The sequence below is a fragment of the Musa acuminata genome, chromosome BXJ3-8 (genome assembly GCF_036884655.1).
Source record: "Musa acuminata AAA Group cultivar baxijiao chromosome BXJ3-8, Cavendish_Baxijiao_AAA, whole genome shotgun sequence".
NCBI classification, from domain to species: Eukaryota; Viridiplantae; Streptophyta; class Magnoliopsida; order Zingiberales; family Musaceae; genus Musa; species Musa acuminata.
Genome location: NC_088356.1, coordinates 33,651,872 through 33,666,007, shown reverse-complemented (window position 1 = coordinate 33,666,007; position 14,136 = coordinate 33,651,872). Strand labels below are relative to the sequence as shown.

The window sequence follows — 14,136 nt, the reverse complement described above, 5'->3', positions numbered from 1 at the left end:
TAGAAGTTCTCCTCCCTCTTTTCTTTCAAGTTTTGATCTTTAAAGAGAGAGAGAAAATTCTATAAGGGTTGTCTCCTAAGCTCGTCAAAAGGAGTGAAGCTGTAAAAGAGTGGTTGGCCTTCGTCTATTAAAGGAAGGCCTCTAGTGGACGTCGGTGACCTCATCGGAGGAGGAAGCCAAAAGTGGATGTAGGTCAAGATTGACCAAACCACTCTAAATCTCGGTTTGCATTTACTTTTTGTTTTCTATCTTAACTACAAACTACCTCTATAGCTTTACTTTAACTACACTTCCCCTAATCTAAGTTAAAGCAATTTTCAAATTGGCTTTCTTATCGAAATCGTTTTTATCGTACGAATATCGTTTTAAATCGTCGAAAGTTTTCCGCTGCACTAATTCACCCCCCCCCCCCCCCCCCCCCCCCTCCTTAGTGCTCTTGATCCTAACAGGTGCTACTTCTTGGGGCACTGTTTAGGCCTCTCATTAGGCCCAACATAGTCTTAAATGGGCCTAGCTAGCCCCTAATTGGATTGACCTAAATCCAAATCCAATTACGTGCTAACTACGATTCCTAAGACATTTGCCAAGCTAAACAAGTTTCTATATCTTGGTTCTTCTGGTGAGCTTTCAACGGACTCCCAGCAAGCTCTTAGACTTCACGATGATCTTCTTGGCGAGTTTCGACGAGCTTCTCTAGTAAGCTCTGAGACTTTTCGGCTGGTTACGATAGAACTTCCGACGAACGTCCGGACTTCCGACAAACTCTCTAACTCCTAACGAAATTGCGTCCTTGACTTCGGGACTTCATTTTGCTTCATGCCTTGCTATCGTAGTTAATCCTGCACATGTAAAACACACTTCGATCTAGACAATTAATACTAAGCATTAATCATATTGTCTGGCAGGTTATTAGTCTCTCGACGCTTCATCTGATTCTTCGGCACATCATCCTCTCTTGCGGCCTATTGCCCAATCGGCCAGTTGACTCCGCAACTCCGATATCCTTGGTATAATATCTACTCTTCTTGGCCCGATGCTCGAATCCATGGCCCGAAGCCTTCTGTCGATGCGTCGACCGATCCTCCGGTCTGACATTCAATCTTTTGATATGTTCCTCTGGCCCAACATGATTCTTCCTGATTTAATTGTCTCATCCTGATCGAAGCATCCCACGTCACTCAAAACGCAGATTAAAACATAAATACTTATCAATTAGTTTCATCATCAAAATCCGAGATTCAACAATCTATACGTAAATATCATCAACCAAAAATATTTCATCAGAAATAAGATCCACCCTACAGTAGCTTCCATGAAAGTACAATATAAACAAGAAGAACAGGAGCAATCCACGTACGGAAGCAAAGAGAAACAAAAAGAAGGAGATCAGCACTCATATGACAGCAGGTTTATCATACATTGTACCAACCACTTTGTAGGCCTCTTTAATAAAAAAATATTAAATCAGCAGGGAACTATACCAACATGAATGGGTTAATAAAGTCTTACTGAACAGATATCCAAAAGTTACTGTTTTGAATAAAAAATAATAACTTAGCTGTCCAGAGTAAATGGATAAAATAGTTTATCAACTATTTTATTATTATTTTTAAGTAGGAACATTTTATTATTTTTTTTAAAATTCGTCTAATTTTTATTTGAGCTAATTTTATATTACTAATTTGCGCGGACGCCAAGCATCGGCCCGAATGCTTCCCGCTGAGGAAGCTGACAAATAGAAGTCATCTCGGTGCTTCGCTACTCCATCGAGCTCAAACAAATAAATACCACCCTAAGCCAAAACCCGTCTTCACGCCCATCATTTTTGCTGCTGAATGACTTGATCCAGGGACGGGTGGCTTCTCCTCCCCCTTTCGTTCGAAAACCCTCAACAAATCGAATCCCCCTTTCTTCCTTCTTCAGATGACGAAACCTTCTTGCTCCCAATTCGTCTGAGGAGATGGAGGTGAACGGGAGCGGCGGGTGCCCGGCAATGGCGTTCCGGTACAACGGGACGCTGTGCGCGTGCAACCCGGGGCGATACCTGGTGAAAGGGAGCTGCGCGCTGTTCGAGACGGGCGGCGACTGGATGGTCAGCTCCGGGGTGTCGCCCGCGCCCACCTTCCTCACCACCGTCCTCCCCATCGACGACATCAAGCGCTTCACGCAGTCGCAGGCCGTGCTGCTGGAGGCCACCCTCGTGCTCCTCCTCGTCTGGCTCGCCTTCTGCCTCGCGCTGCGCTTCACCAGGGTCGATAACGGCCGCAGCTTCTGGTTCCGACTCCGCTGGTGGATCAGCCGCTTCGACACGTTCTACGATACCAAACATTGGCTGGTCAGCATCTCTTTTTCTGTTTTCACCTCTAATTTTGTAGGTCGGAAATCTCAGATGCATGTTCATATTCCATCTTCTGAATCTAATAATTTGATGTCTAGAACTGTGATGAAGTTAGGTTTGTTACAGAGTAAGACTACCTCACTCTGTCTGGTATGCACCTGACTATTTGGTTCTTTCTGTTCCCCTAATACTATGATGGAGTTTGTTGACAGAAGTGGCATGTTTCCTAGTCACTTTGGACGATAGATTTAAGGATTAACCTGAAGAGTTTGCAGATTGCAATGAAATAAATGGACATTAAGAGAAATTTGTTCAGCTTAAGCTGCTATAAACAACTACCATCCTTTGGAGCCTTGTGTCTTGATGAAAAATATCATAAAGGAGGGAGATTGCTATTGGCAATCCCCCTTTTGCTATTGGCAGCCCCCCTTCTTGATAAAACCACCTAAAGAAATAATAAAATATAATTTTACTAAATACAACACCTCAATTATCAATCATACCATTATTTTCCACAATCACTCAATTACCATTACATTGTATAACCCATTTCATTTGCCAGTCAATCATTCCTGTGAGCACCGATGTCGAAACCTTAGTTGCATTCCCTCTGGCGATTAGGAGAAGAAAAAGAGGAGGTATGAAAGGAGTGGGAAGAGTTTATCGAAATTAAGTGATAAGTTGAGGGCATTTATGTCTATTTGTAGAGGGGTATCTTAGGAATATATAGCAAAAAGGAGTTCCCAATAGAAATCTCTTAAAAGGAGTAGTTTAACCATAGGGTTAGGCTGAAAGATGACTGAAAAGTTGCCTTGTTGCCAAAAGATAGTTGAGATTGAAAGGTTTCTGTTAGCATTCTTGTTTTAGTTTGTTGAAATGTTGAATCAGAGAGTTATTTCATGCAACTGCATTAAGCTTTTAAAGTGTAACTCATGAATATCAGGGCTCAGCATAACACAATATGGACTAGAAATTAAAGAGTAGAGAAGGGCATTGAGAGTATTGTGTGATTGTCCTATGCCCCTTAAATTGAAAAAAAATATATGATAATTTTTAGCCCAGTCATACTTCCTAGATCAAAGTGTTGGACAATTTTAGAACAAATGTAAAGAGTTTGTGCAGCTAAGATAAAATGTTGAGATGAGTGTATGAAGTTACTAGAAAATATGAAGGAATGTTTTTATTCACTAATAATAAAGTGTGGCCCCGATAGAAGATAAAATAAGGGAAAACCATTTAAGATGTCATGAACATGTCCAAAAAAAACTGATGATGTTGTTATTAGATAAGATACCCAATTAGAATTATTGGTGTGAGAAGATATAGAAAGACCAATAAAAACTTCACTAAGAGATCACAAAGAGATCTGAATGCTCTTTACATAACTAAAAATATTGCTTTATACAAGGATTAAAGATTCAGTTACAATATCGATTCCCAGATTGGGCAAGTATGGTATTGGTATGCACCCTGTACAGACCAATCAGTTCTGACTGAACTGTTTTTGGTTCAATTTCTATTAATAAAAAACTCTTTGTAGATGGGTTGAACATTTTCTAGTATCACTTTGGTCATTCCATTTTGATATAGGATGACAACAAGGTGGTGATAAAAAGGAAAACAGAACTGGGTGGAACATTTTCTGTAGCAAGCTGGATACTCTTCGTTGGTCTGTTGTCTGCGTAAGTGACACATGACTTTTTCTACTTGAGTATGTTCTTTCAAGGCTTATTGATTTTATTAATCATGTTTTATTTTTTTATTGAAAAGTTTACATCTGTTTAGCATCACTGTAAGATGACTCAACTGTTATGACAGGTTGCTGTATCAGATTATTACTAAGTGGAGCATCGAAGTGCATCGAGTCAGACCTGCAAATGCCCCAGATCTACTTTCGTTTGTCAATGACTTGGAATTTAATATAACCACTATTTCTAGCATGAGCTGTTCTCATTTACGTGGCCTTGATTCCCTGGTGATTGGAACTGTTGGCTCTATTGACTACAGAGTTTATCCTTTGTCAACGTATGTAGAATATAATTGCCAAAACACAAGCAGTGGTCCTACTATATCTCTTAAATGCAACAGTTGTCAGATTCCTCGAAGAAATCATTATATTTCATGGCAGTTTGTTGACCTCCCAAATGATCCTGCCATTGCTGTAGGTTTCCAGTTCAACCTTTCAGCAAAGGACCATGCTGATGGTAAGCATGTTAGCTTTGTCACTGGTACAATGATATCAGATACATACACAAATGATGAGCCCAAAACCTTCAGAGGGTCAGATGTGAATGTTTTGAGGATCCATTTGTTTCCTCAGGTGTATAACAATTTGAACAACTTAAAACTCATACAGCCTCTCTTTCATGACTTTATCTCTGGATCATCTTTTTCTGAAGCTAGTGATCTCCAAGCTTCCCTTCAAGGTTCGAAGAATGGTTTAGTCAATACTACACTGTTCATCAGTTATCTTTCTGATTATATTGTGGAGATCAACAAGGAAAATATGATGGGAATTGGTAAGATAGTTATTATTTGTATATGTATGTAAATGTTTTTTGATAAATTATCCATGCTTGTTTCTGAACATCTCCCTTTTGTTTAAATCCTGCTAGAAGCTAACCAATTAAAAATATAATGTAAATTGCCCTTTTGGTTTTCTAGCATGATATAGGCCATCATTATGGTTAGATGTAATGCCTTTTCTTGTTTCTTTTCATTATGGTGAAATATTCAGGATTTACTGTGCACTTCCATGGATGGGATGCAGATTTGCTTGCATCCTTGGACATTCAAGATAGCATGGAAAAAATCCTACTAGTTTTAACTTTTAAAATGTTAAAATCAGGGCTTCAGGATGATTACAAGGGAGATTGTCTGAAAATATCTCTTTTAATAGTTGAAGAAAAATGAATGCCAACCACTGGTAAGCAACTTTTACTTCAGATGTAAAATCAACTTCCTTCTAGGATTATGGATTCGTACAAATTTGAAGTATTTGGATTTGTGTATAAGCTCACAAATATTTTCATGAAATTTTTATCTAAATTTGAAGAATCAGAGATAAAAGAACTTTATATGGAAAGATGTTGGAACTAAGTAGAGGGACCTTGGAAGTGGGTCAACATTTTCTCAATGCTAGTTTGGTTTTGCCCCTTGAATCAGAGTTTCAGATGTAAAACATGGAAAAGTTGGAAAACCTAAAGCATAAACACAATAAAGCTGGGAAAAAAACTATTTAGGTAAAGTTTGATTGTAGAAATTTATTCTTTTAAATGATTTGCAGCATAGTTTCTTTTAACTTTCCAAGAACCTGAAAGATTACTTGATGCCTAAAGCATGATTATAATGATAGCTAGACAAACTAGGTATTGTTTGAAATAAAAAAGTAATCATTCAAATAAATTACATGAATAGCATAATTTCCTTAAACTTATAAAAAACTTTGTAGGTGACTTAATTAGCTTGATAAAATTGTTTTAGTGCATAAAGTCAAAGGTTTATAACTGGCACCTTTGCCCATAATTGTACCAAAATCTTATCTGATTGGTATAGGTACCAACTGTGCAGTATAGTATGCTTTAGTAGACCACTGAAGATATAAAAATTTCTAATATGTCAGCATCGATCGGTACAGTTAGTACACTCTATGGACTAGTATGGTGCAATTATTATGCTGCAGTTTTTTTGTACTATAACAAAGTCTATAAATAGTTTAAAATTTGGTGTTCAAGAGGTCACTTCTAGGCCACTGGGATTAATATAACTGACATGCTAGCTCCATAGTTGAACTTAAAAATTGGTGGACTGCCTATTCAATTGTTTAAAAGGTTCATTCAGCCAAAATTTAACATCTTGTTGATATATAGATATTGAACAAGTTTGTAGGCTGGTAAGGTCAATGGAGGGTTGCTAGAGCTGAGTAATTGGTGGAGACTGGGATCCTGCCTGCTCATAGCTAATAGTGTGTGTCACAGATAATGCCCCAGAATTTCGAAAAGGGTGGGTGGGAATATTTGGGGTTTGGAATCTTTGAAGTATAAGTTCTAATCATAGTTGAAGATAACAGCAAAATAGATGGCATAATCCAACTCCATGTGGTTAAAAATTTCTAGCTATTCCGTGAAATTCTTTAAAGTTCCTTTTTTAGTTTTCTTTTATTTATGTTGTACTAGCTTTTATCTTCTTTATGTTTCTCTTATGTTTAATTAATTGTATTACCTTGATCAAGTCGGTTATTTCCCAAGTATGCTAGTAATAATCTTGCTGAGAGTATTGACCACAAAATAAGCACTATATATCTTTGATAACTCCATCATAGGCTCAAAACAACCACTAAAAGCATTGGTGAATAAAAAAAGCTTCATGTTGACTTAGCAAGCACTTATTAAGCTTAATTCTCCTCGAGTAGGCTCTAACGATGATCCATTTTCCTTGTTCATCTCAATTTTCTTTTGATAATAGAACTCCTTAGCATTGTCAATTGTTTTTGTTTATTGTATTCTATGACCTTAGTTAAAAAGTATTGATCACCATCTTATGGCTTCTCTTAAGTTCATTAATTATGGAATTAAGTCCGACATTAAAGCAGGGACTGAGACATAGACCACATGTTGGAGAATCATCTAGCTTTATAAAGGATTTCTGAGAAGTTTATTCTAAGTAAAGAAATCAGCAAATATTCATCAATTAATTGGTCTAGAAACTCTAAGAGTTGTGTGGAAAATTGAAAAATCTTTTGGGTTTTCTATATGTTAACCTTGGGACTTTACTTTTGTATTAAGTGCACTCTTGTATTAAGTGAACTCATTTTCTTCTAAGTTGTAATAAGTTGTTTTAAATCTGTTTAGGTCTCCTAGAAGTCACATTTGGCCTTTCTTAAAGGCATATAAATTCCTTAGGAGATTACTCTTGAGAATCATTGCCTACATTGATTATACTAAGGCTCCTAAACCCCTATAAATCTTGTCAATAGATGAGACACTTCATATTTGAATGAAAAAGAATTGCATCTTCTCTTCTAGTCTATTTCTCTCTTTTCTAATCTCTAATCTCACTTCTCTCCTTCTCTCCTTTCTAATCTCTAATCTCACACCTCTCTTGATCTCTCTTTATTTCTCTACCCTATTCTACATCACCACATTCTCAATAGCCTAATCATTGGTTTTAAATCTCATTATGCACAACTAGTAGAAACTTTGGATACCCTAATTATGGTTTTAAATCATGATACCAGACACCGTACCACCATAGGTGCAATATAAACCGGCATATTGGCATATGACATACTAGCATATCGGTCAACAATGTGAAGGGGTTGGAGGATACACCAACACCAAGAAGCAATTGGAGAGGGAGAAAATGTGGAGGAGAAGAAGGGGAAAAGGAGCGGAATAGGAGAAGGGTACAACGAGGAGAAGAGGACAAAACCTACTGAGTGGGCAGCAACAGCAGTGACAGTGATGAACAGTGGGAAGTGCCAGTAACAGTCAGCGGTGACAAGCAGGAGGCATTGAAAGGCAAATCCGAAGAGAACCAGTGACAGATGTCGAGAGAGGTATTAATAAAACGACAGCAATAACAGTGTTAAAAAGATGATGATAACTGTCAAAAGTCAACTTAAAAAAAACAATAATTTCTTTGGCGATGAGAGAGATAGAGAATGAACCAGGGGTGGGCTTGCTGTAACAAGTCTGAACTGAGCGGTAAGCTCAGGTTTTGCGGATTACCTTCCACTAACCTGCTTACCAGATCGGACTGGATGAAAGGCCATGGTCCACATGCTGGTTCAAGTCCAGACCAATAAATATCATCCGATATGTATCAGAGCAAAATTTGTTACCATAAGCCTAACATGCCTTTAGTCTTTATAGGAATTGTAATCTTAAGAAGCCTTCCCTATAATTTCAATTTGTTTGATAAAGATTTGATAAAGGCCTTGAGATTCATTATACTAATAACATATTGAAGTAATAATGTGATTTAATTCTCTTGTAGCCTGTTCTGGCTTCATTGCTTTTGCTTTTTCAGGCAATACCGGAATAATTTTTCAATGTATCAACAGGTCGGTTCTTAGGTTGTTTTCTTTTTGTGTTATTATCTGTTGAAATTATGATATTTACCATCTCTGCTTGATGAAATTATAAGAAAGAGCTACTCATCTAATTATTAATGTTCCTGAAAGAATTCATACCATATGCTTTGACAGTGATAAATGCAATCCAATCTCAGGGTGTTGGTTCTTGAATTACTATTTTGCATTATATTACCTATGTAGTAGGGAAAGGCAAAGAACTTCTGGTTTAGCCTTTTCTAAACTCTGATTTACTTGGTTTGCTTAATGGAAAAACAAAACCCTTCTGTTGTCATTTACATGGTTTATGCAAAGCTTGTCGTGTTTAAACCTGTTTGCAAAATTATACATCCTGCACAATCATAAGGTTGCTTTGTTTTTAATACTTGCAGTGGGCTTCCTTGCGGATGTTGGAGGTCTTTATGCTATTAGCCTTGCAATTTTTCTTTTCTTCTTGGTCCAGGTAACTTCTTCTCATTAGTGATTCATTTCAAGTGTTTCTTTGTCAATTGCAAATGTGCAAGTTACAACTTTTTGTTGTCTCTCATGCTAAATTTGGCTTAAATTCATTTTAAGCTCCTTGAAAGATTTCATTTGTCTCATGTAAAATAAACCTTGTAGCTAAACCTTGAATATGTCAATGTACTTTCTATTTTAAGTGTAACTGGAGTGGTAAATCATGTCATGTATACTAAGATGTCAATATACATGTGATTTTAAGATTTCAACAATTATGTGTTCTACAGTAGATCAAAATGCCCGGTTGACACAGTCATTTTCAAATTACAGTGAGATGTGCCTTATCAATATAGTTGCACACTGTTAATGCAGTAGTGATGCCAGATGCATATATCAATGCTTTTTAGTGATGTCATGAACAATATTCCTGGTTAAATAAGATAATCTATATTTGACATTGCCTTCAATATATCATCCACTGTTGCCAATAGCACAATGTTATAAAGTGTTAAGGTCTCTTATTGTCCGAGGCACTAGTTATTCACTTAGGTGCTTGCTTGAGTAAAACTAAATGCTTACCCTACAAAAAAGTTTAAAATACAATTGAAAACAAATTATCATTGAAACAAAATTTTCAAACAAAACACAAGTTTTATATCATTAAATCAACAAAAAAACTTGATATTGTTTTGTTCAAGATACTCCACCTTTAATAGTTTTATCACATATTATGCAAGTGATAGTATTACCCTTTTGTGGATCCTTTAAATAATGATAATTCCATCCAAGATCCTTTTTAACGTTTTTTTATGATGTTCTTCCCATGTACCTTCAATTGTTATTGTCCTTGTATTGTAGTTTCAATTTCCATGTCAAATTGATTAAATAAGCCATAGAGATAGGAAAGAAGAGGGGAGGAAATAAGAGGCAGCAGAGAGAAGATGAAAGAGGGCAGTGGAGGACAACTGCAGCCTCCATTGTTAGTTATGTAGAGAGGAGAGAGAAGGCAAAAATAGGGCAACAACAAGTGGTGCCAGACATTAGAGAGGGGCGGAGAGAACAGGGAGGGAAAAGAGAGGAGATAGAAAATGGAAGAGAAGGCGACTACAATGTGGGGTGCTGGTTGTCATTGGTGATGGGGAGAGAAGAAGAGGGAAGAGGGAAGAGGAAAGAAAAGGCTAAGATGGTGGAACATGCACGAAAGAGAAGAGAGAGAGAGAGAGAGAGAGAGAGAGAGAGAGAGAGGAAATAGAAGAGGGAAGGGCGAGATGAGGAGAGTACCAGATGGATAGAGGAGATGCAGCTGGCGGCGAAAAGCTGATGGTGGATGGTCAATGACTGGTATGTTGGATGTGGCTGGATGGAGGGACTAATTGTGCTGTGTGGGAGATCACATTTAGATAGGGTTGTGAGGGGAGCTGGGGAAATTGGGTTTGGATCAGGTAGGGTGGTTTGGGTAATCGGAGCCAGCCTAGGCGAGCCCTTGGGTTCAGTTGAAGGCACCTGTACAGGGCCCATCAAAGTTGGCCCGCCTCTTTTTGCCTGAGCACATGGAGGATCGCCCAAACGCCTATTGACATAACTGATCTGATTGTGAACTTTAAGAGTTTGATATGAAAGTGATTGTATGTCTACTATTTGTAGTGTCATTATTAGTTTTCTTGAATACTTCTTCTATCTAGATCAGTGCAACCTTGCATCCACCATTAAGTCTATTAAAGTTTTATGATAGCTGATCCTTGTCATACAATTGACTGGGATGGAAATCATTGAGTTCCTCTATATGATTGCAATTTACATACATATATCTTGAATTCTTGATTACTGATTTGGTGACTCCCAACACTCTTACATTTCATTCTGTGTCAGTTTGAGGCTAGAATTATTAAACTTCGCCATGAAGATACTGCAATGAGAAATATTGTTAGACAAAAACATGCACAGAAGAATTGGGATAAGGTATACACACAGATTAGAGTTGCTGATTTATATCTTCAGCATACTGCATACCTAACATTTGTTTTACACTAAACCAGCTGAGGAAATATGTTATGTACACATGGGGTCCAAACAACTTGATGGATGACAACAAATCTAAAAGGCATGGAAGTTTGATGATTAATTTTATCCATGGAATTCAAACACTACACTGGAAAAAACAGCCAAGGAGAAATAATTCAAGATGCCCCAACACTGCAAAAGGAACTTCTCCACATTTGGAGAGTAAACAGGTAATATGTGGTCTATGTTCATCATTTTTGGATGGTGAACTTGGTCTGGCAATAAAAGAGATGATATATTTCTTTTCAACATTGCCTAGCTAGTTATGGATCTTTGAGATTTTTTTATTGGTTTTTCAATTAATATATTTCTACTTGTATTGTTGCCCTAAACATAGCTCAATGGAGAGAAAAAATCCATGCTGCCCAACATTGGTTAAGATCTTACAGCTTCATTTTGTTGTTGTGATGACACTCTGAGCACGTAGAGGACTTCGAGTCAAACAAAGGCTCTTTAAGCCTATATGTTGTGTCTTCTGTCCTCTACCCGTTCCTCCCATTTTTTGATTTAAGAATTGCATCAACAACTTATCAGGTGGCAGCTGTTCCTACTGCCATATCCTGGAAGTGTTTCTTGGCTAGATGGCTTTTGTGGTCTTGAATAGTATTGGTAACCTATTTTAAAGCAAGCCAATAGTTAGGGATAGACAAAATAGCTGATAAATTCAAGCAGCCCCTCAAGCATATATGAAGCATTGACACCTCAAATTGTTCATTGAGTTGATGCGACACTGGTCAAACACTTTCCGCTTGTCAGATAGTTCAGAACATATCTTTTATCATTTGCACGTTTATAAAGTATTACAACCTTAGGATACTTAATTACATAACGGCTTTAAGATGCCAATATAGATAAATGGATGTATTTTGGACTTTTGGCTTACTTTTTATTGTTATATATTTGTGTTTGAGGTAAATTTTGTGAACATTTTTGCTTCTCTAATGAACTGTTATAATACATGTTTTGATATATTATGCAAATTGTCTGTATCAAACATATGAACCTAAAGTAAAAAAAAAGGAAAATATGTATGTATTAGGTGCCAAGTCTATTACATTGTTGTGTCCTTCATAGGCTTTACCAGGACAGCATCTTCTTAAGACTGTCATATTGTGTTTATGTCCATGCTTTATAGTAGTTAGTGAAACAGTATCATGTCTCGATCTGGTTAGAAGAACCTTTTCATCATAAGAAGTCCTAATCTACAGCCCCATTTATGAGACACTAAGTGTAGAATAGAAATACCCCAGGGGAGAGGACAACAATTGTCTAATAGTATCCCTAAAACTTTACCCGATCCAGTCGGGGAAAAAGATAGAAGCTCTTCATTATGAACATTTTTCTTTTGGCTATAATGGCCATATAATCCTTAAGGCTTGGTAAATGCTTATAAGAGTGTGAATTGACTCCATATTTCCATTAGCATGTAGCACAAGTCAAACACAAAAAAAGAGGTGTGGCACGCACAGAGGTCTCTCTTGATCAGGATTTTCCAACCTAAAGTGTGTTGCAATTTCCACTTTCAAATACTTAATGAGATGTTTCAAATAATAAAACTATGCTTATGTTTCATATTAACTAAAAAATGTCTATCTTGTTAAATATCTTTGAAATTGGCTATTATCATGATGTTAATATTTTAACAAATTAATATATTGTTCATAACTAGCTGTGTATTCTACACGAGATTATTATCTCATGAATGTGTTATATTATTATTATTAATAGTTAGTTTTGTTATTACATTTAAGTGTGTATTCTTTTATTGCATTTTCTGAAACATAAACATGTGATAATTATAATTACTATAATTTAAATTACCAATATCTCTCTTGGAATTTTGATGCCAATTCTGGAGTTTATTAAGTTACTGATCTTAATAAATTCCAGCTGCTGAAGATGACAATAAACTAAAACACTATTTAAATAAATTTGACATATATGGGTATAGAACATGTTGGAACTCAATCATTTCTACTTCACTCTTTTGTAGTCTAGTAATTCTTTTCATTAATCATTTTTTTAAACTTCTCAAGGTCTTTGAATAGGAGAATCTTGGTATTGAATCGGAAGAGGAAATGCAACAATCAAATATGTCTGGAACTTCATAGTAATGTGTGCTACTGACAACAGATTGTTTTGACCTCAACATGGTAAGCAACTAAATAAATCCCTCTCTATAAGCTTGATATTTAAGGATCTATTAATTGGATCCTTAAGCTTGTGATTTAGACCAATGATGCCCATCATTCAAACTGATGTGAGGTCAGTGTCCTAAGAAGAACAAGCCATAAAGTTTCATGTTTAAACCAAGTGTCATAAGATCTCTTCTTTGGTTCTAATGAAATGTTTGTATGTCTTTATCTACCTTTCCTCCTAATTCTAAACGATGTGCCACTAATTGCTCACAGATGTTGAATCAGGTGTTTGGTTAACCCAATGTTTGTCCAAGATTGATGGTCACAAAAATGCTCACACAAGTTGGTGATGACCTGGTAGTCTTTAGTTTTGCCGCATCTTTGATGCCCCCTAGTTTGGTATTTCAGTATCTGGAATGGGAGGCATGTGTGAGGAAACATCCACCAACAGGCTTTCAGCGAGGCACACTATATTGTTCCTAGTCATTGTTCTGTCTATATATACATGCAAACCAGTATAAATCTGAAGGATGATGTGGCCCTCCAAAGTTGCTACTGGTGTTGGTATAAGATGTTTCTAGAAAAAAGGGTTTAACTCATTCAATTAATTCATTCTGCTTTTAGTGCAATGTTGTATATTCATAGGAACCGAATGTATCACAAGAATTCATAATTTTCATTTGTGCATTATGTATCTGCTGTAGCTATTCATTTGTCGTGTGATTAGAGTTTATCAATGAGAATATTTCTTAGGCTTGGATGCGCCATGCCTAATTGCTTGGTAATAAAATGACATTTGTGACAGGAATGAATGTATGCATTCATCTGCCAACACCGGTCATGTGTATAATAACTTTTATGGTATCATTGTTGGTATGTTGATAAGTTATAATTTATTAGAACTTTATTTTTTGTTTTTATCTCTTCATTAATTCTCTTTGTGATTGAGGATGAGGAGGAATCTGAGATATTTGCATCATAATTATGGTAGATTTCCCAATATAGAAAGGCTTTCAGTTTTGTTGGCCCGATCTCAAATCAAGAATGGAGTTGTTTATATTGGAAAG

At 36.6% G+C, this 14,136-nt stretch overlaps 1 protein-coding gene across 8 annotated transcripts; it reads left to right on the top strand.

Annotated features, from left to right (window-relative positions):
- The first annotated feature begins 1,790 nt into the window (after positions 1 to 1,790).
- On the top strand, positions 1,791 to 13,873 carry LOC103994845 (uncharacterized). Of its 8 annotated transcripts, none has more exons than XR_010498983.1 (8): positions 1,794 to 2,335; positions 3,929 to 4,020; positions 4,157 to 4,857; positions 8,804 to 8,874; positions 10,740 to 10,829; positions 10,907 to 11,101; positions 12,968 to 13,084; positions 13,355 to 13,873. XR_010498983.1 is itself a non-coding variant. In XM_065165442.1 (8 exons), exons 1-7 carry the CDS (start codon positions 1,961 to 1,963, stop codon positions 13,040 to 13,042), a joined length of 1,587 nt encoding a protein of 528 aa, XP_065021514.1. In that variant the 5' UTR covers positions 1,794 to 1,960; the 3' UTR covers positions 13,043 to 13,084; positions 13,355 to 13,873. The 8 variants fall into 8 exon arrangements, 7 of the variants coding, with proteins under 7 accessions (XP_065021518.1, XP_065021514.1, XP_065021515.1 ...); XM_065165442.1 differs by having other exon boundaries at positions 12,980 to 13,084; XM_065165443.1 differs by having other exon boundaries at positions 12,980 to 13,084; positions 13,343 to 13,873.
- Positions 13,874 to 14,136: the final 263 nt, after the last annotated feature.